This window comes from Astyanax mexicanus, chromosome 4 (genome assembly GCF_023375975.1).
Source record: "Astyanax mexicanus isolate ESR-SI-001 chromosome 4, AstMex3_surface, whole genome shotgun sequence".
Classification (NCBI taxonomy): domain Eukaryota; kingdom Metazoa; phylum Chordata; class Actinopteri; order Characiformes; family Acestrorhamphidae; genus Astyanax; species Astyanax mexicanus.
Window position 1 is genome coordinate 11,073,389 of NC_064411.1, and position 20,655 is coordinate 11,094,043.

General features: G+C 37.8%; 4 protein-coding genes across 16 annotated transcripts in view; 2 read left to right on the top strand and 2 right to left on the bottom strand.

Annotated features, from left to right (window-relative positions):
* The window catches only part of LOC125801171 (zinc finger protein 239-like), a 139,053-nt gene extending 120,824 nt beyond the window's left edge, over positions 1–18,229 (bottom strand). The window contains exons 1-3 of one of the 5 annotated variants that reach the window (XM_049477442.1): positions 18,167–18,229; positions 11,819–12,141; positions 10,296–11,734 (exon numbers count right to left, since the gene is read on the bottom strand). In XM_049477442.1, coding sequence (XP_049333399.1) covers positions 10,479–11,734; positions 11,819–11,987 — 1,425 coding nt within the window. In that variant the 5' untranslated portion in view covers positions 11,988–12,141; positions 18,167–18,229 and the 3' untranslated portion in view covers positions 10,296–10,478. Of the gene's footprint in view, positions 1–10,295; positions 12,142–12,257; positions 12,316–18,166 lie in introns of those variants that run through there. The other 4 variants (XM_049477441.1, XM_049477439.1, XM_049477440.1 and 1 more) reach the window with 4 other exon arrangements.
* LOC111190863 (zinc finger protein ZFP2-like) overlaps positions 1–20,655 on the top strand; it is a 671,215-nt gene that overhangs the window by 647,641 nt on the left and 2,919 nt on the right. The gene's annotated exons all lie outside the window — the stretch shown is intronic.
* Positions 1–20,655, bottom strand: part of LOC111197417 (NACHT, LRR and PYD domains-containing protein 12-like) — a 396,972-nt gene that overhangs the window by 237,072 nt on the left and 139,245 nt on the right. The window lies entirely within an intron of this gene.
* The window catches only part of LOC125801300 (zinc finger protein 271-like), a 93,171-nt gene that overhangs the window by 69,597 nt on the left and 2,919 nt on the right, over positions 1–20,655 (top strand). The window contains exon 1 of one of the 3 annotated variants that reach the window (XM_049477803.1): positions 19,717–19,789. The exons of 1 other annotated variant lie outside the window; for it this stretch is intronic. The gene's annotated coding sequence lies outside the window, so the exon portion shown is untranslated. Of the gene's footprint in view, positions 1–19,716; positions 19,832–20,655 lie in introns of those variants that run through there. One more of the 3 variants, XM_049477802.1, reaches the window with a different exon arrangement.

Sequence of the window (20,655 nt, forward strand, 5' to 3'; positions counted from 1 at the left end):
TGATGATGACTGGCTTATAAGCCGTTTTAGATTTCCAAGAGCAGAAGAGGATAAGAAAACAAGCAGAGAGCGTGACGGGTGGCTTCTTGGTAACTCATTTAAAGCATTTAAATGAAAGCATTTATTATCCATCTTAGAATAATACAATTTAAAACATGGGTAATTAAACGCTACGTGTATATAATATTAATAATAATAATAATAATGATTAATTAATAATTATTAATTATTATTCTAACATTATACTCTGCGTAATTGAGTGAGGAGTCGAGGCAGGTGTGAGGTTTTCGTGCATTTACAACCGGCTCGCTGACTATGAGATGATGATGATAAATTATAAGGGAATAATTAAATCTGTTGCGCTGTCCGCACCAAAAACTTGTGTGCGCGTCTTAGCTGTGTATTACGGTAGCCGCGTGCACAGCGGAGCTAGAGAAGTGAAGGCTTGCGCTTCTCGTGCAGAGACTGAAAATGGAACAGAAACTAGTTACAGCTAAATAAACATATATTATCCAGATCTAATCAAATAATATACACCAGGAATACAACTACCTATCTGTAGATCAGTGTAACATTTTAGAAATATTTGTCCTATAAAATAAGCAAATCAGAGGGTTATTAAATGATAACTGCTGAACATTGTGTAACATTGTTCATTGTATTCAATATTCAGTTAAATTTTATTTATATAGCGCTTTTTACAACAAAGGTCGTCACAAAGCCGCTTTACAGGTAAAACAGGTCCACGCCTCTTATGAGCAGCACCACAGAGATGCCAATTTTATGGTGACACAGTGGCAAGAAAACACTCCCTTTAAGAGGAAGAAACCTTGGAAGGAACCAAGACTCAGTCCGAAGAACCCATCCTACTCAGGTTGACTCGCTCAGTACAAACAAATAACAAACAAAAAACAAATAACAGAACAAAACAGTACAGAAAATTAATGTGAACTATGGCTAATATAACAGGTACTAATTTATGAATATAAAAATGTGATGGGCACAAACTATTGAGCTATGGCTAATACAGAAACAGATACTGAGTGTGTTAATGGTAATCAGTGCAGGGTTGCAGAGCTGGAGTACAACACAGCGGGCAGTGGAGAGCCAGGCTGGGAACATCAGGAACAGAGCATCTCCATACATGTAAAAGAGATAGATAGAGAAAACAGAAAGGAAAGGAAGAGAAACAAAAAGCAGGAGTTAGAATGGTTGTGCAATGATTCTGATGAGTAGAAGAGCAGGGCTGATTCCTGAAGTGGACACATCCAGGCAGACCGGCCGGCCAGGCGTCTCAGCACGTGAGAGAGAGAGAACAGAGAGGGGAGGGAAGAAAAAGGGGTTAGAATGGTTTTATAAAACTCTGCTGGAGTGGGATGGGCACTGGTAGCAGCAGCTCAGGACATGGGGAGAGAAAGAGAAAGCAGATGATTAGGACAGGGTTTATATATGCTGGATAAGCTGTAAGAGGAAGACATTGTAATGAGACATTACTCAAACGCTTGAGCAAATAGAAATGTTTAGAAGAGTCTAGATTTAAAGGTGGTGTTCCTCCAGAAGTGGTGAATGCATTCGGCACAAATCTGGAAAAGAAAGACTGCATTATTGCTGACAACACTGGCAAAATGAAGCTACTCTACTCTGCCATCTCTACTCGTAGCTAAGGGGGACTACATCTGACGACTACAGGCTCAACGGAGATTCAAGAAGTTCCAGCCATTGTGCTGCCAGAAGAATTCCTTTCCGTTGAAGATCCTGCAGATGACGTCTACACTTTCGAGGGTCTGGTCCTTGGAGTCCAGCTTCTGGAAAAGAGGAAATGCTCTCGTTGCCACCATGGATAGTCTGCTTTTAACAGGAATGCACTACATCACAGGTGCGAATGTCGTAGGCTACTTCAGAAGATTGAATCATACTCTCCAAAAGTTAGCGGTACAGTTGGAGTGACGTGTGGAACCGTGGACCTCAATCTTACCCTAACCATGACTGTGCTTAACGACTTTCTGAAAAGTAACAACCTCGCTCACATGCTCCAAGATGTGGAGACCATTGAGGAGTACTTTCTGACAATGCAGAAAGTGGTGATTCACTACAATGATAAATATATAATCACTTCGCTGTCCGCTTTCAGAGATGTCTCCGAGGACTTGTCTCTTGTACAAAACCAGCCTAGCATCACAGGTGCTGCTCAGGAAGAATTGGGCTCTGGTGGTCTTAGGCCAAGGCACAGCAGCATATCCAGCATTGACTGATTGTTGCCTCCCCACCAAAAAGTAATCTGTTCACAGAGTCTTTTTTTTTTTTTGCTGTGTGCTGTGCTTCATATCTCTTTTAATGTGTTCTGTATTTAGTCCAAGAAAATAGTGCCTTAAACGAATATTGTTGTGCTGCGACTCTCCTTGCCTGCGACTCACTTCCTCCTGTTTGTCGCGCTGCCTGACCTTGGTATTGTCATTCTAGCCTATGTGAAGTTAATTGTATACAGTATATTGCATGTAATTGTTTAATAAAAATGTTGTGCTAAAAATGTTCAGTGCTGACGTTCTACACTTTATTTACTTTTTAAAGTTTGCAAGCAGTTGATTATGGTGCTGGGACTCGGTTACCGTTCCACATGTTGAAAAAAAGCTAACCTCAGTCAAAATATGCTTGATAAAATGGATTCTTAATCTAATGTGAAGGTGATGTTGAACATTTTGGCGGTTTACGCAAAATTTATTGGTTTAAATAGTCTTTAGCAATATTTAAATATTAACTATTAATATATATTTAGCAGTAATCACACAGTTTATACCAATGGTTATTTACGTTCTATAATTAGAAAGTTTAAGAACCCAAACATCTAATCTTGATATACTAAATTTATAAATCACAATTAAATGTTTATGTATTAAGCTTATTACAGCACGAGTGTCAAATGATTCACTAAGTGGTAATTTAACAGTAAATGAAACTCTCACGTCTGGTGTTATAGGCACTCCCTGTCCTTCCACACTTAGCGGAGGTTCTCAGTTAAACAACTACAATACCCAGAATGCACCACCCACTGCCGATCACGTGGCAACTCACCTGCCCCGACCAGGAAGTCCCGAATATTGATTATTCCCTGCAGTATATAAGGACAGCTCACACACACACACATTTACACCGCGTATTGCCTGGTTTTGCCCACATTACAAAGCGTTTATTTCTGTGATTGTTTTCTCGTGTTATGACCTTGCCTTTTGTTTTCCGACCTCGATTTTTGCCTTTGCCTACTCTGTGGATTTTTTGTGTTGAAGGGTGTGATTGGAGATAACCACACCTTCACACTCTTATTCTTAAATGTTTTATACATTTATATATACAGTTATTATTTTTACTGTTCACTTTATAATTTACTTAATAACCTTATGATCTCTGCTCTCGTTTTAACTGTGTCACAATGACACAAGGCTTTGGAGGTTGTTTGTACTTTTTCAGGAATCAGGAAGGTCAGAGTGTTTTCATCAACAGTGAGAGCTGTGAGGAGAACGTGACCCTGAGTGGTAGAGAAGCTTCAGACTTTAGGACACTTAAGGACTGTTTGCTGTGTTCATGAAGGACACAGTGCTGAACAACATCATGATAAGAACCTGTTGCTCAGACAGGCTGGAGCGGATCACGTCATTGGAACTGGACAACAAGCTGTTAACTGGACTCTGCTGGCGTAATCATATTGATAAGTTCTGTCCAATCACATGTCATTTGCATAAATGTATAACTGCCTGGATGAAGTCTGAAGGGTTCTCTTATTCCCTCGACTGGCTTTAGTTTCTTTCTGTCTTTCTCTTTCTCTCTCTCTCTTAAGTCTCTATCAAGATTTTACTATTACACTATGTGTTGACAAGTTGATGTACTTTTACTCTTTTCTAATATATATGTATTAATTTTTGTTCCTTTTATACATATCTGTAATGCTCAAACTATTTTTCCAGTAAACTTTAATATATTTTAAATTCTAAACTCTGACTCATTGGTCATCTTTTCATGTTCTGGGATTTCTCACATCCGAGTTTTATCTAAGTCATACTGTGGTATATTACCCTACAGTTCCCTCGATTAAATTTATCGTTCAAATTAATTTATTTTCCTCTCTTTAGTTCACTGTTCCCTCGTATTAATTAATTTTTCCTCGATTTATTCAGTGTTCCCTCTATTTAGATTATTGTTCCCTCGAATTTTTATTCATTGTTCCCTCAATTTATTTATTATTTCCTCAAATTACTTCACTGTTCCCTCAATCTATTTCTCTGTTCGATTTAATTTATTGTTCCCTCTATTTAATTAATTTTTCCCTCTACTTAATTCTTTGTTCCCTTTATTTAATTTGTTCCCTCAATTTATTTCATTATTCATTAATTTATTGTTCCCTCACGCCCAGCTTTACTTACGTACATTTACTCTAAAGGGCCACGACGACACCTTTCCGGGTTCCCCCTCTCAGACCGCTCAGCAGCCGCCCTCATTTCTGTTTTCTCTGCTCTTTCCTCAGGTGCTGCATTATTCGAATGCCGCTTCTCTCCGCTTGCTGGTTGCATCCCCTCTGGTGTCCATGTTCTTCGTCTGGGTGCTCCCCTGTCTGCTGTGATGACCATTGCTCCTGCCTGTTGCTCGAAATTTTATTTGCTTTTACAGACTATGCGGGACTCTTGTCTACTTCAGGCTTTTCATCCTTGAATTTTTTGGAACAATCCTGTCCTACAAGCAGCAGATTATTTACTTCTCAGTCAATGGCTACATTGTGCAAGACCCGCCATCAAATGCCACACCATTATTGGTTTCCATTCAGTAACAAATTACAGGCCAAAATGGACAGTCAGACCACCATAAACTTCATGAGATCAACTCCTATACACAGTGAACGACCAGAAACTTCAAACACAGATGGGAGCCAGTCTCATACACTAGACATCGATTTAGATATACCTGGTTGTCACACTCCTTGTGTCAAGAGGAGAAAACTCATCGTGCCATGAAACCTGTCAAACTCCTCTTTCGGTCAAGCATTATTACTGGTCCACAAATTATATCACGAGAACAGATACTAACTCCGTATACCATCTACTATAAACACATCTTCACTCAAACCACCCCTGGAACACTGTTGAAGAGCTCATGAAGTTCTGCTGAAGACCACAGACTGCAACTAAGGCTTAACTGACTTTTCAGTTCAGATTCTGCCGCTGGTCCGCCCACTTTTTCATCTTTTGGGGGGGATCTGGCTTGAGAACCTTCTCAAGCTGTTCTGAACTGTACCCCAAGCAAAATAATCACAGTTCCACCCTCCCCCGCATCACAGGCGTGGTTCATTATAGCAAATGCTCAGTAAAACAGCAAATGCTTTGTTTGCACATTTAGCTCGGCTAGCTATCAATAATAACGTTAAGTAAATCAGCAAATGGCGTATGTAAACATTTAGCTAGCTAGCTACCAACAATAATGGTCAATAACACAAATGTAGATTTTGGTAATTAAGTTTAGTTTACTATGCTCTTCAATAAACAAAACAACACAACCCACAAGCATTCACAATAAACTTTATAAACATATGAATACAAGTTAAACACATGCTACTCTACCATTAGGAGTTAATGTATATTTAAGCCTTAACCATTAAAAAAAAAAAAAAAAATGGATTCTTTCTGAATTTCAGTCTGAAATTGACTATTACATCTCACTTTATCCCAAATCCATTTTACACTGGATTTCTCTTTTGGGCAACTATGAGTATTCAACGAATAATAACATAAAATAATCTCAGGCCTATAGGTTTCCTGTCAAACATATGTTGAGAAAACACAATGAGATGTAGATCTGTAAAATGAAAGCAGTTTACTAAAACACACAAATGAGTAAACATAGATGTGAAGCAAAACAAAGATAATAGTGGGTAAAAGTGGATAAAAGCAATTAAGGAACTAAATTAAGTAAATATAAAGATTAATAATATTCAATAAAGAAAAGATAAGAGAGTATAAAACTTGAGTAATACAACGCAACCAAATATCCATTTATATCCCTCTAGTAACAGATTTTTAATCAGACTGAACCATAAACAAACTTGAGTAATACAACACAACCAAATATCCATTTATATCCCTCTAGTAACAGATTTTTAATCAGACTGAACCATAAACAAACGAAAACACCAGCAGAGGGAGTGAATGTGTCCACAACCTTACTGCGCTATACAAGTCTGGAGTGGGTTGATTTCAGTATGGGAACTACGGCTGAAGCGTTTTATTTACTCTGGAAAGGATTTTGTTGGCCTCTCTGCATGGTCTGGATGCTCCTCCGGTCCACACGGCAGTACCCGGAACAGTGTCGTCTCTCTGTGGCTCTGGGTCTAACTTTTGGGAGAAATAATCAAATCTGCATATCATAGAAAAGAGAATAAATGCATTCAAAACCTTCAAATCATAAGCACTGAAGGTTTGGTACTGAACGTTTAGTTTAGGGTTCATAAATCTTTTACAGGGTAAAATTCAAGCACTTTCAAGGCCCATTTTCAAGTTTTTCCAGCACCTTTCAGCTGTGGTAAATTAATGATAACGGTGATATCTCAAAACTGCGATTCAGTGATATTCAATATATTGCAAAACTATTCTCCACACTTCACAGTGACTATGTTACTGAGAAAAAATACTATTAAGTTAGTAAATAGCAAGAATTCTGGATTTATTGGTGTCGGTTTCACACAAGTTAAATACCAATGTTCTTCACCGTATGTTTACCCTATTCATTATAATGAGCAGTTACTGTCATATGTCAAATTTGGGGGTGAGCTGAGAGCATTTATACATACTTACACTCAAAATTATTGATTTGCTTTTTGTCACACTGCAAGAGTGTGACTACTATGTTTATAATAATAGCAGAAGGAGAAGCGATTTAATCAAATGTTTAATGATTCAAAATGTATCACCTGTCTGTAGAGTTTGCTTGCTATCCAACTTGATTGGGTCAAAAATAAAACTGAGGCACAAAAGATTACTAGGCAAATAACTTTCAATCATTTTTTACTGAAAATGTAGAAGTGAGTAACCCAGGTCCAGAAAGTAAAAATGCCACCCAGGGCTTTGTACCAACCCCCTGAGCGGCTCTGCTGCAGATAAAAAAAGCCTGGGTTGGATTTTTACTTTCTGGACCGGGGATATCCACCTGTAGTATTTTCCTGATGATTTAGTTTTTTTTTCCCGGGTGCATTGTACAATCTGGACTCACAGTCATTGTTTCCTTGAGTGTAAAAAAAGTAATAAAAATGTAATAAAAAATTATATATATATATTTTACAGTTAAACATACACTAGGGTGAGGATCACTGCTCATCAATCATGTATACAAGAACAAGGGATCTCGATGTCTCCCTCAGCCCACACCCCGGGATTTGGCCCTCGTTTGACAAAAATTCCAAGGTCTATTATTGTGTCCCGATCATGAAGATTACCTGGATTTATTACAAGACACCATACTTGCATCGATTAACCCCAACCCCGAGAATCAACAAGACACAGTACATACTTCGCAGAACACCGAGAAATTTCATAATTACATTGTAGACACAGTACACTGACATGCTTTATGCAAGGGCAGTAGAAATGATCAAGATGACAGCGGTAGGCGACTCATCGGGACTCGTGCGTTGCTTACTGGGGGCAAATGAGATGATCACCACTGCACATGCGTACATCTCCAACACCAGCAAGTTGAACCCGCTGCAAGAATATCCCCTCACAATACAGAGAGGGTGTCTTACTCGTGTGGGGAATGCCACTGGACTTGCATATCCCACATGGGGCCCCGTTGAGGATGACAACTGTTCAGTCAGACTGAATTACAAGGTTGGAATTGAATACTTAGAGGATGATATGCCTCAACCCCCAACCAAGGACTTTCTCGTGTACATTTGGACTTGTCAGAGGAAGAAGCCGCCCAGGGGCCTTATCTGCACATGTACTACAGGATGCTATTACTCGAGCCCTCTCCCTGACACCCCAGTTCAGCCTATGGTGCGTAGCCGGATTCAGTGTCCACGTGATCTTCACTGCATTTCTAACAAGAGATTAAATACCATTCTTGGATTTCACTAAACACATCTGCTGGTCTCCGTTGATAGTGGGCCCTAACAAGGCAGCTGAAATTATCGGGAAGAAGGCGCGGATTACCAGTGAAGAGTAACTGTTTATTTTACCTTGAGTGTATTGACAAATATCTTTCAATTATGATTACTTATCTTAGTATCTATAATTACATAATCATTGTGTGAAACCTTGTATTTTATATGCATTAACCAATACTCACATTATATTTGATCATTTTTATTACTCACAGTGTATTTTACACGCATTTATATAGAAGATTAACCAATAATCACAATATATTCTTTACATATATAGTAAAACATTGTTTGATCAGGCATGTGACTAACACAGACTCTATTATGACAAATTAACCCACACGATATATAAGGCGTTTACTAACACATAGGATCTATTATATGGCGGACTAACCACGCGCCACTAACACATTAACATATAACATATGAAATTTATTCTTGAAGCATTTCGTTCACTGCATGACCCTAATTAATGGCCATCAATCAGCGGCTGGTGCACTCTGTGTGATCTCGACTGGTACGCTCGGTCAAAGGTCAAAAGCGGCCTTTTGGTGAGTGAGTGCCTCCTTAAAAACCTCTGCTTCAAAGCGGGGGGTGACGCACACACACAGATAGTGCCACGATGTTCCATCCTGGAAGAACACAGTCAAGGTCAAACACTAGTGGTCCGGTCAGACACGTGAAACTTGAGTACTAACACGTGAAATTATGCATATTAACATGAGCTAATCGTTAGTAACGCCTCATCAGCAGGTTTCACGTCATTTGGGGTATAAAACATGGAGTCAGATCAGAGGGGGGTCAGAACTTATGCTGGGACGGCTGTTAGACGGTCTTTTCATGTGTGGGTTCTCCTGAATATTCAGCACTTTGTAATAAATACTTGGTTTGCTTTCAACTTCACTCCACCTGTCTGACTCTCTCTATCAAACGAACACGTATGGGGAGTTGTACCCCGGACGAGAGGTGGGGGTAGCCCACCTTGCATTTTCTTTTCTACAACACCAGGATTCAGGCAGTTGATCATACCCCCCTGGAGCACAGAGCAACAAAAGTCCTGAGTGTTCACCAACTCCTAATCGATCATAGGCCAAAGTTTTAGTTGTTATGTAAGAAATCTTGAAGACTCTCATAATGGAGGATCATCTTCGCACTTTTTGTTCAATACTTAACTGGCCGGTGTTTTCATTCTTTAATCAAGTGAGTTAGTGCCACTCTCTACTATTTTTGTTAATGTTCTGGCATTGTAATTGTTTGAGGCAGGATCCACTGTTCGAGCTCAAAACCTGCTCCAATCCTTCCAAGGCGATGCCAAATTTTCAAACCATGAGCCATATATCCGACAATGTTTTGTTACAATATCTTAAATAAAAAAGAAAATAGTTTTGATTAGCAGAACTCGACAGAACACCTGGGGCTGTTTGCCCGGATTCAGTGCTTGAAACAAGCCGATCTCCAGGGCTTGTATCGCGGCTTCAGTGGCTGGAATGACTCGCTCGCCAGCACCGTTAACCCGGCTTTTGGCTTTAAGCATAGCTAAATCGGCTCGTTTCATGGCACTGAAGCGGACCCAACAGCAGCTCGTTGGAGGATGGTGACACCATGTTAACAGTGCCCGGCTGGGTTTAGCCTCATAGTATATTATAGGTGTAACCTGGATTATTACTATTATTATTTAGATAAATTCAAAGCTTGGCTTTTAGCATAGCTAGCTAACTCTCCTGCTGTCCGTGTTTTAAAAAACACAGAGGTGCAATTTTTTTTCTTTAAGTGAACTTATTTAGTCAGACAGTTATTTGTTGTAATGTAAATGCAGTTAAAATTTCAAGCACTTTCAAGCATTTTCTCCAAAATTCCAGCACTTTCCAGGCCTGAAAAACAGAATGTTAAAATTAAAGCATTTTCCAGGATTTCAAGCACCCATACGAACCCTGTTAGTTGCAGGCTAAGATTTCTTCTCCACTCCTAACAACTACAACATTTACATTTTTAAAGACTAAGTTATGCTAATCTAACATCTGGAGCAAAACTTCGTACGACCTTTCCTTATTCAGAACTGAACTCCTACTGTAACTACCCTAAAAACTGAGCTCTGTCTCACGAAGAATGTCCTGGAATATCAAACAGGAAAACATAACATGGAATTCAATATACATCATCCCTGAATAAGATTCATTTTGCTGAATCTGTAAAATCCATTGTTCAATTCAGTTCATGTTTGATTCTGGTGGAACGTGTCCCAAGTGACAAAGTGAAACATTTGTGTAGAATAAGGTGTTCTGTCCGAAAGATTTACGATTTGCGCTTTTAATTGCCTTCAAACTGATTTGAGATGGAGTTTCTACCCTGTGTGAATGCGCTGGTGTATTTTGAGATTACTCAGTTTAGTAAAACTCTTCCCACAGTTTGAGCAGTAATACGGTTTCTCTCCTGTGTGAATGCGCTGGTGTATTTTGAGAGTACTCTGTTCAGTAAATCTCTTCCCACATTTTGAGCAGTGATACGGTTTCTCTCCTGTGTGAATGCGCTGATGTATTTTGAGAGTACTCTTTTCAGTAAATCTCTTCCCACAGTCTGAGCAGTGATACGGTTTTTCTCCTGTGTGAATGAGCTGGTGTCGTTTTAGATGACTCTGTTGAGTAAAACTACTTCCACAGTCTGAGCAGTGATAAGGTTTCTCTCCTGTGTGAATGCGCTGATGCAGTTTTAGAGTCCCCGGTCTATTAAAACTCTTCCCACAGCCTAAGCAGTGATACGGTTTCTCTCCTGTGTGAACGCGCTGGTGTATTTTGAGATTACTCAGTTTAGTAAAACTCTTCCCACAGTTTGAGCAGTAATACGGTTTCTCTCCTGTGTGAATGCTCTGGTGTTTTTTGAGAGCACTCTGTTCAGTAAATCTCTTCCCACAGTTTGAGCAGTGATACGGTTTCTCTCCTGCGTGAATGCGCTGGTGTATTTTGAGTTTACTGTGTTCAGTAAAACTCTTCCCGCAGTCTGTGCAGTGATACGGTTTCTCTCCTGTGTGAATGCTCTGCTGTTTTTTGAGAGTACTCTCTTCAGTAAATCTCTTCCCACAGTTTGAGCAGTGATACGGTTTCTCTCCTGTGTGAATGCGCTGGTGTATTTTGAAATGACTCTGTGTAGTAAAACTCTTTCCACAGTCTGAGCAGTGATACGGTTTCTCTCCTGTGTGAATGCGCTGGTGTATTTTGAAATGACTCTGTGTAGTAAAACTCTTTCCACAGTCTGAGCAGTGATACGGTTTCTCTCCTGTGTGAATGCGCTGGTGTATTTTGAAATGACTCTGTGTAGTAAAACTCTTCCCGCAGTCTGTGCAGTGATACGGTTTCTCTCCTGTGTGAATGCGCTGGTGTTTTTTGAGATTACTCTGTTTAGTAAAACTATTCCCACAGTCTGAGCAGTGATACGGTTTCTCTCCTGTGTGAATGCGCTGGTGTATTTTGAAATGACTCTGTGTAGTAAAACTCTTTCCGCAGTCTGAGCAGTGATACGGTTTCTCTCCTGTGTGAATGCGCTGATGTATTTTGAGAGTACTCTTTTCAGTAAATCTCTTCCCACAGTCTGAGCAGTGATACGGTTTTTCTCCTGTGTGAATGAGCTGGTGTCGTTTTAGATGACTCTGTTGAGTAAAACTACTTCCACAGTCTGAGCAGTGATAAGGTTTCTCTCCTGTGTGAATGCGCTGATGCAGTTTTAGAGTCCCCGGTCTATTAAAACTCTTCCCACAGTCTAAGCAGTGATACGGTTTGTCTCCTGTGTGAATGCGCTGGTGTAGTTTGAGATTACTCTGTTTAGTAAAACTCTTGACAGAGTTCTGATGTTTCTCCATGTCGGGACATATCTGGTAAATGTAGCAAACTGTTTCTGCGTGTTCTAGAGATTCTTCAGGATGGCTTGTGCTTCACCTCTTTCAGCAGTTTAACATTGCACTTTGATAAATATCCTGGTTGTTGGTGATGAATTTCAGGAGAATATTTTCATTTCTGGAAAACACAAAGAAAAATGCCATTGAATATAAAAAACAGGTCAATAAACTGAAGAGAACTGCCTAAATCAGTTACACTATACAGACAAAACTACTGGGACATCTTCATATTACCATAAAAGGGAGGTGCTGGTGGTCTTCCAGCCACCTGTTTAGTGCCTTTATAAGGACTAGGGTTGCAACGGTATGAGATTTTCACGGTATGATAACCGTCTCGGAAAATACCGCGGTATCACGGTTATCACGGTATCACAGTTTGTTACATATATTATTAAACTGACCCTTAAAGAAATTACAACAAAGTTTTTTGTTCAATTAACTATTTATTGTAGAAACTACACCATCAGGTGAAGGAAACCATGTTTTTCCACTACTCTTAAGGGCATTAAGAGTGTATATATATATAAAAAAAGTTGGTATATAACCAGATACTGCAGAAAGAGGGGATTTATTTCTGACATGATCCTCACAATAGAGATTTCTATTTTAAGGCTTTCACACCTTAAAACCTTCAACATATGAAAAACAGGGACGTCAGAATTTGAAAATTAACGCATGTAAATGAATGGCGTCTTTCACATCCAGTCGGACACGTGAATCCATCGTAGCACGCACTTCACGCCTGTACCTGCGTGCCCAAATTTCGGATAACTCAGCGCTTTTGGGTTGTGCACGACTACAAAGAAGTTTTATTTAGGTTATTTAGGTAAAATTATAAACTGAACACATACTTTGCGCTGCACAGCGGGGTGGTGTTCTCGGAGATGGGAGAACAGGTTTGATGTATTTCCTCCTTTAGCTGTGACTACGGCCACATTGATTACAAGCTTGTTGATTACAAGATTACAAGTCTGTTTTCAGGCTGTTTGAATGAGCGAAATATGATCAGAATTATGTTAATTAACACTAACATAGAAGCATAGAACTATTATTTAATAAAAATGATTTTTAAGAACAGCTAAACACAGTGCGGAGAAGTTCACGTGCGAGAGAGAGAGACACAGAGAGAGAGAGAGAGAGAGATTTGCGTGTTCTGATGTGAGCTACTCACAGGTAAAGGTTCTCTTTTATCTCCTCGTGCTCATTTTAGTCCAATTCATAATTCTGCAGTTTCTCAGTGTTTTCTGTCGTGTTTTGCGGCTAGCGCGAGCGCTTACAACTAACACCGCGGACCGCGAGGTGCAGCCGCGCTGCCGCTGTTATGCCGAATCCGACTCCCTGCTCAATCCGACTCCCGCTTCGCGGACAGAATCGGCACAACACCTCCCGCTGTAGAACTGCGGGAGTGAAAACAGCGCTTATAAATAAGTTAGTTAAGTTTCACTTTCAGTTTTCGTTATTTGGTTCGTTTTCATTAACAATAATAATTGGTTACTTAGCATTAACATTGTGATTATCACACCAGAGCTTTATTTAAAAATAAAATATATAATTAAAAAACAGATGCCTACATCTCAGACTATTTTCTGGAGCCCAACCCGACCCGGCCTGAGGAATGTGGTGGGAAATCTCGGCCCGAACGGACCCGATTTCGGGTCGGTCCTCGGGTCAGGTCTGGTTCGGGCAGAGAATCTAAGCTCTAGTCTGATGCACTTTCTGCCATTCTCACCGCTGTGTGCTGAGTAGCTGAAGCGGAGCAGAGTTGCGCATGCGCGGGTGACTTTCTCCGCTGGCTTGCGTTTTACCGGTAATAAGCAAACACACACGGTATGATAACCGTGCATTTTAATACCACGGTATACCGTGAAACCGGTTACCGCTGCAACCCTAATAAGGACTGCCCACTGTTCAGACACTCTTGATTCTGTTCTGGTCTCATAAGAAACTGAGAACTTAAGGAAAGAAAGAAATAAAGAAAGAAATAGTGATGTTGCCCCTAAATCTTAAGCTTTGAGGCATGTGCCGAAAAAACAACAAGCATTACTTCGAATCACAGTGCCGATGCTTGATTCGTTCTACATTGATCACGTGACCAATGCTGTCCAAAGCCTTTTCCTTTACATTAATTTATAAAAGATCCCATACATATTAACTAAACCTGATTTTTTACAACTCCTGATAACAGTTCATTATTTTCCACCACATTAGGTTCAGGCTAACAGTGATAGGCACTCCTGAGTTCAAGACATGCTTTTTTTGTATATGTAGATAAAATCCTTTAAACAAAACAAAAAAAAAACACAAATGAAAATTTGGTGAGAAATGTAAATGTTATTGTACTTTTTACCCAGGAAAACTGCAGCTCCACATCAATGGCTTAACTGATTTGTTTACTAAATCAATATTGCGTACATGGTGGCAAATCACAGCATCGGGTCGAAGCTCAACTTCATCTGCAGAGCCGGAGAGCAGCAGAAGCTCTACACCAGCAGATTCAGAGCTGCAGCTCCAAGACCTGCTGCAGTTTTACAGAAGCTAATGTTACCCACAATTTCATCAACTCTAACTAAAGCCTGTAAACCAGCTATCTGAACAAAATGTATATTGTTTTTATTTTACATTACCTCTCTCTATCTAATAAATTAACATTTTCCCTGAATTTTTCATTCCACCTTAAATATCATCACTTCTTATTAGTTGTCCTGGAAATGTAGCTACACATCTAGTGAATAATAACTTTAACATTTCACATGTAGTGTTTTCTTTTTCCTGAGTATGTAATATTATTAGCAGTGAGGCCGGTTTGAAACGTATATGCTTTAGAGAGAGAGTGACCTCTCGACCCGCTCTCATGTTTTTACGTTCTAGAAATGAGATCATTTTACGTTCTCCTTCTTCAGAACAAAGTAAAAAGCCTGTGTCTAAAAAGTCTGTGAGTAAAAAGCCTGTGTGTAAAAAGTCTGTGATTTGTCTTCAGATGGGAAAAGTCAGACTTTAGTCTGTTAAAAGTACTGTAGTCCTGTAGTTGTACGGACAGCATAACACAGACTACACTGCTCAACATCACCAGACTGAAAGAGTTTTCACCTGTTTAAATACTTTGATTTGATTTGAAGATATTTTGATACTTTGAATGATCCTCTGTGAAGAAGAAGAATAATCCAAATCGTGATCTGACCGGAGCTCTACAGCCAGTGTCATATCTCTGATAGTCCCCTCACATTCTGTACTGCTCTGCTGTGAGGTCAGTTCAGTGCGCTGTAGCATTAGCTAAACGCTAGCATTAATCTAATTACGAAACTTAAATGATCTTGTAATTCAGAGGATCCAGTGATGTTCAGGAGGAAAATGTACACAGATTAAAACGTACAAAATCCTAAACGTGAATTTAGCACAGAATGTGATAGAGACAAGTTTTTAAAAAGCCTGTTCATTTTTGCCATTTACAAAAACAGTTCAGACATGGAACCCCAAGTATGGAAATAAACAACATGTCACCGACTTCAAAATGACACAACTAAAAAGGCCTATAGGCTCTTTTCACGCGGCTGCCATTTCTAATTGAAAGTGAGCCTGTGATGGGAGGAGGTAGAAGTAAGTCCACACTCAACAATGGTGTGGAGCACATATCTTCAGCTCTTACCACATTTAACCACGAATAATCTATAAAAAAGGGCTGAAGAGGGATGTTTACTAACAAGAACAGTTTTGTTAAAAGGATACAGCAACTGTATAGAGGAGTACATCACTAATATTGAAGAAGTGTTAAGGTTTTAGCCAACATTAGCTAACCTCGCTAATGCTAGCTAGCTGGTGCTAGCCCGACTCTCCAAGCCCGGTGACCAGTGCTGCTAATCCTGCTAACCCGACTCTATAAAGCCTGGTGAACATTATGTAACTATATAAATATATCATTCTGGAAACCTTAGTTCTTTAAAAAAAATTCTAAAGCATTAGCAGCACTGTTGACAAGTACACTAGCTAATCTAGCTTAAATTTATAAGTTATAACTAGCTAACCTAGCTTTAATTTATTAGTTATAACTAGGTAACCTAGCTTTAAATTATAAGTTATAACTAGCTAACCTAGCTTTAATGTATTAGTTATAACTAGTTAACCTAGCTTTAATTTATTAGTTATAACTAGGTAACCTAGCTTTAATTTATTAGTTATAACTAGGTAACCTAGCTTTAATGTATTAGTTATAACTAGCTAACCTAGCTTTAATTTATTAGTTATAACTAGTTAACCTAGCTTTAATTAATAAGTTATAACTAGGTAACCTAGCTTTAATTTATTAGTTATAACTAGGTCACCTAGCTTTAATTTACAATTTATAACTAGTTAACCTAGCTTTAATTTATTAGTTATAACTAGTTAACCTAGCTTTAATTTATTAGTTATAACTAGGTAACCTAGCTTTAATTTATTGGTTATAACTAGCTAACCTAGCTTTAATTTAAAAGTTATAACTAGCTAACCTAGCTTTAATTTATTAGTTATAACTAGGTCACCTAGCTTTAATTTACAATTTATAACTAGTTAACCTAGCTTTAATTTATTAGTTATAACTAGTTAACCTAGCTTTAATTTATTAGTTATAACTAGGTAACCTAGCTTTAATTTATTGGTTATAACTAGCTAACCTAGCTTTAATTTAAAAGTTATAACTAGCTAACCTAGCTTTAATTTATTAGTTATAACTAGTTAACCTAGCTTTAATTAATAAGTTATAACTAGGTAACCTAGCTTTAATTTATTAGTTATAACTAGGTCACCTAGCTTTAATTTATTAGTTATAACTAGCTAACCTAGCTTTAATTTATTAGTTATAACTAGGTAACCTAGCTTTAATTTATAAGTTATAACTAGCTAACCTAGCTTTAATTTATTAGTTATAACTAGGTAACCTAGCTTTAAATTATAAGTTATAACTAGCTAACCTAGCTTTAATGTATTAGTTATAACTAGTTAACCTAGCTTTAATTTATTAGTTATAACTAGGTAACCTAGCTTTAATTTATTAGTTATAACTAGGTAACCTAGCTTTAATGTATTAGTTATAACTAGCTAACCTAGCTTTAATTTATTAGTTATAACTAGGTCACCTAGCTTTAATTTACAATTTATAACTAGTTAACCTAGCTTTAATTTACAATTTATAACTAGCTAACCTAGCTTTAATTTATTAGTTATAACTAGTTAACCTAGCTTTAATTTATTAGTTATAACTAGGTAACCTAGCTTTAATTTATTGGTTATAACTAGCTAACCTAGCTTTAATTTAAAAGTTATAACTAGCTAACCTAGCTTTAATTTAATAGTTATAACTAGGTAACCTAGCTTTAATTTATTAGTTATAACTAGGTCACCTAGCTTTAATTTATTAGTTATAACTAGCTAACCTAGCTTTAATTTATTAGTTATAACTAGGTAACCTAGCTTTAATTTATTAGTTATAACTAGGTCACCTAGCTTTAATTTATTAGTTATAAATGGGTAACCTAGCTTTAAGTTATTAGTTATAACTAGGTCACCTAGCTTTAATTTATTGGTTATAACTAGCTAACCTAGCTTTAATTTATTGGTTATAACTAGCTAACCTGCAGCATTAGCAGCACTGTTCACCGGGCTTGGAGAGTCGGGCTATCTCTATACAGTTACTGTATCCTATTATCTATAAAATATGAAACAGAAGTAAATACAGCCCATGAACACACATTTTCAGGCTCAGTCACATGTAGTGTTTTGGCGCTGAAACGGCTGTACCTCAGAGCTGATAACCCGACCGGGGCAGAAATAATTAATTATTAGGTAAAATATGCTTCAATACCCGCTAAAAATGCACAGAAGAGTCACTAGAACTGATATAAGAGCTCATCTTTTCTCTCAAAAATACTTATTTTTGCTTAAAACAGCACTTTTTCACGGAGCTCCTCGGCTCTGTTTACCTCCTGTGCTGTATTCAAGCTCCTCTGGAGCTACGGGGGGCGCGGAGGGACAATTAATAAAAACACGCAGTTCTCTTGTTGATGCAGGGAATTGTAGTTCAACATAAAATCACAGAAAAATAATGACCTTTTTACTGTTACAACACATTAAACAACCTCCAACAAGAGAGAAAAAGAGAAACTTCTCCATACCTTCTGTAGTTCAGCTGATCCTGCTCTTACTCCGGCGCTCCAGCTACAGCTCAGCCTCATCCGGGTTATGTAGAGCCCCGCCCCCTCCCCCGCTATATCACATTATACCCCTTCACCGCTAGAGTGAGCCCGCGAGGGAGTCCTCAATGCATGGAGCTGAATGGAGCTAAACAGCTAAAACTCTCATTTAAAACACTGTATAACTACTTCTCTGGGGTTTTCCTTTAATTTTACAAAGTACAACAAAGTATTTCACTAAAATAGGACAGAAAACGTACCTCTATATTTCCATTTTCTACAACTAATGTTTTATTCAGTAGATTTACTAGCATTACTGCTACTGATGCTGGAGTTACACACAGAGCTCGTTTAAAATAATTAAAACTGCAGTTCATAAGCTTTAATAATTATCTCTGTGGTGATGAAATAGTTTTAGTTCTATTTTTTTTTACAATTTTTACAAAAGTACAATTCTTACTGTATAATGTATCAAACATTTATAAATTATTATTTTGCTATTCCAGTTCAAACCTTTTTTTTAATCTAAATTTCATGTAAAATATTATGGTTACATTTTCTTTACATTTACCTTCTTGATGTCCTGCAGATTCTTGAAAAGGAGATCGTACTGCAGCAGATCTTGTTTGTTGCTCACCTTGTCTAAAGTCTTTTTTATTCTAAAGTCTATTTATGTATTCTGAAGGTTTCCATAAATTGAGGTCATTCACAGCTCCTCCCTGTAAAATCACTCTCTGACATCACAATGGACCATCCTGATTTCTGTATAGAAGGGTACTTCACACTTATAAACGCATTTGAAATTTCATATGCAAATATCATTTTAAAAGTAATAATTATAAAAATAAAAGGATTTGTTTAAGAGTTCAGTGTCAGTGTCACAATTGGTACTCTAAAACAACAGCACTGATCTTTCCATTGTAATTAGTAAGTGTTATTTGTTGGAGTTTTACAGGAGCAAACAGACAATCTCTATAGAGGAAAAAAAAAACTCTGATCTGAATCTCAAGCCACTTGACAGTCTGAAATGTATAAAAACGTATAAACATTTTTTTTATTCTAAAAAGTATCAAACATTTATAAATTATTTTTAAAAATAATTTTGAAATGTTTAATACTTTATAAAATATTTTTTTATTTATTTCATCTAAACAGAAAAAGTATAACTATTTAACTCACAGCAGAGATAATTATTAAAGCTTTTAAACTGCAGTTTTAATCATTTTAAACAAGCTGTGTCTAACTCCAGCATCAGTGGCAGTAATGCTAGTAAATTTACTGAATAAAAAAACATTAGTTGTTGAAAATGGAAATAAAGGGGTAAGTTTTCTTTCCTATTTTAGTGAAATACTTTGTTCTACTTCGTAAAATTAAAGGAAAACTCCAGAGAAGTAGTTATACAGTGTTTTAAATGAGAGTTTTAGCTGTTTAGCTCCATTCAGCTCCATGCATTGAGGACTCCCTCGCGGGCTCCCTCTAGCGGTGATGGGGTATAATGTGATATAGCGGGGGAGGGGGCGGGGCTCTACATAACCCGGATGAGGCTGAGCTTCCGGGGTCTGTAGCTGGAGAGGAGGAAAAGCAGAATCAGCTGAACTACAGAAGGTACTCTCTCTCACACAAACTCTCACTCACTCTCCCTCAAAGGTAAGTGAGCGCTGGATGTTAATCTACACAGATTTCTCTCTGAAAACTGTATATTTGTGTGTTAAGCGCTTCTGTTTATTTACAGTAAGCTTAGATTTACAGATTCTTTCAGCACTAAGGCAGGAGCATTAGCATTAGCAAAATTAGCTTGTAAAATGACCCAGTGTTGTTACCAATACCACACCTAACAGCTGAAGTTAATTATAAAGGAAAGGATTAACCATTACAGACAGCTTGCACATTATCCAACCATTTAGGTTATATACTAACAACTTAACACAAATTTAATGTGTTTAAAACATTCAGGCTGCTAATAGTATTTTATTGTTTGAAATTGCCTAGCTTAGCTTAGTTATCTAGATAGCTTTGGCTAGATTAGCTAAAGGTGGATAACCTTAACTTACCTTCAAAATTAATGTACCCCTCTATCCAGTTGCTGTATTTTAAAAAAAAAAATGTTATTCAATATTTTTGTGGTACATAAAAAGCACCACATATCTTTTTATGTCGAGATTTAAAAAAGTATTAGCAATAGCAAAATGTTTTATGATGTGATTTTTTAATGTGGTAATAGTGTTTAAGTGTTCATCTACAGTGGGAGCTGATGTGTGACATGACTGGCAGAGAGAAAAAGAGAACTGTTTAATAGACAGAACTGGCCCAGAATAGGGGACCAAAGTAGCTGATGATATCTATCTAGCCAATGTTCCCAGTCCTTTTTTTAACCCAAGTATCTAATGTTATCTAGCTAGCCAATGTTCCAGGTGCTTTTTTAACCCAAGTATCTAATGTTAATCAGCTAGCCAATGTTCCCAGTGCTTTTT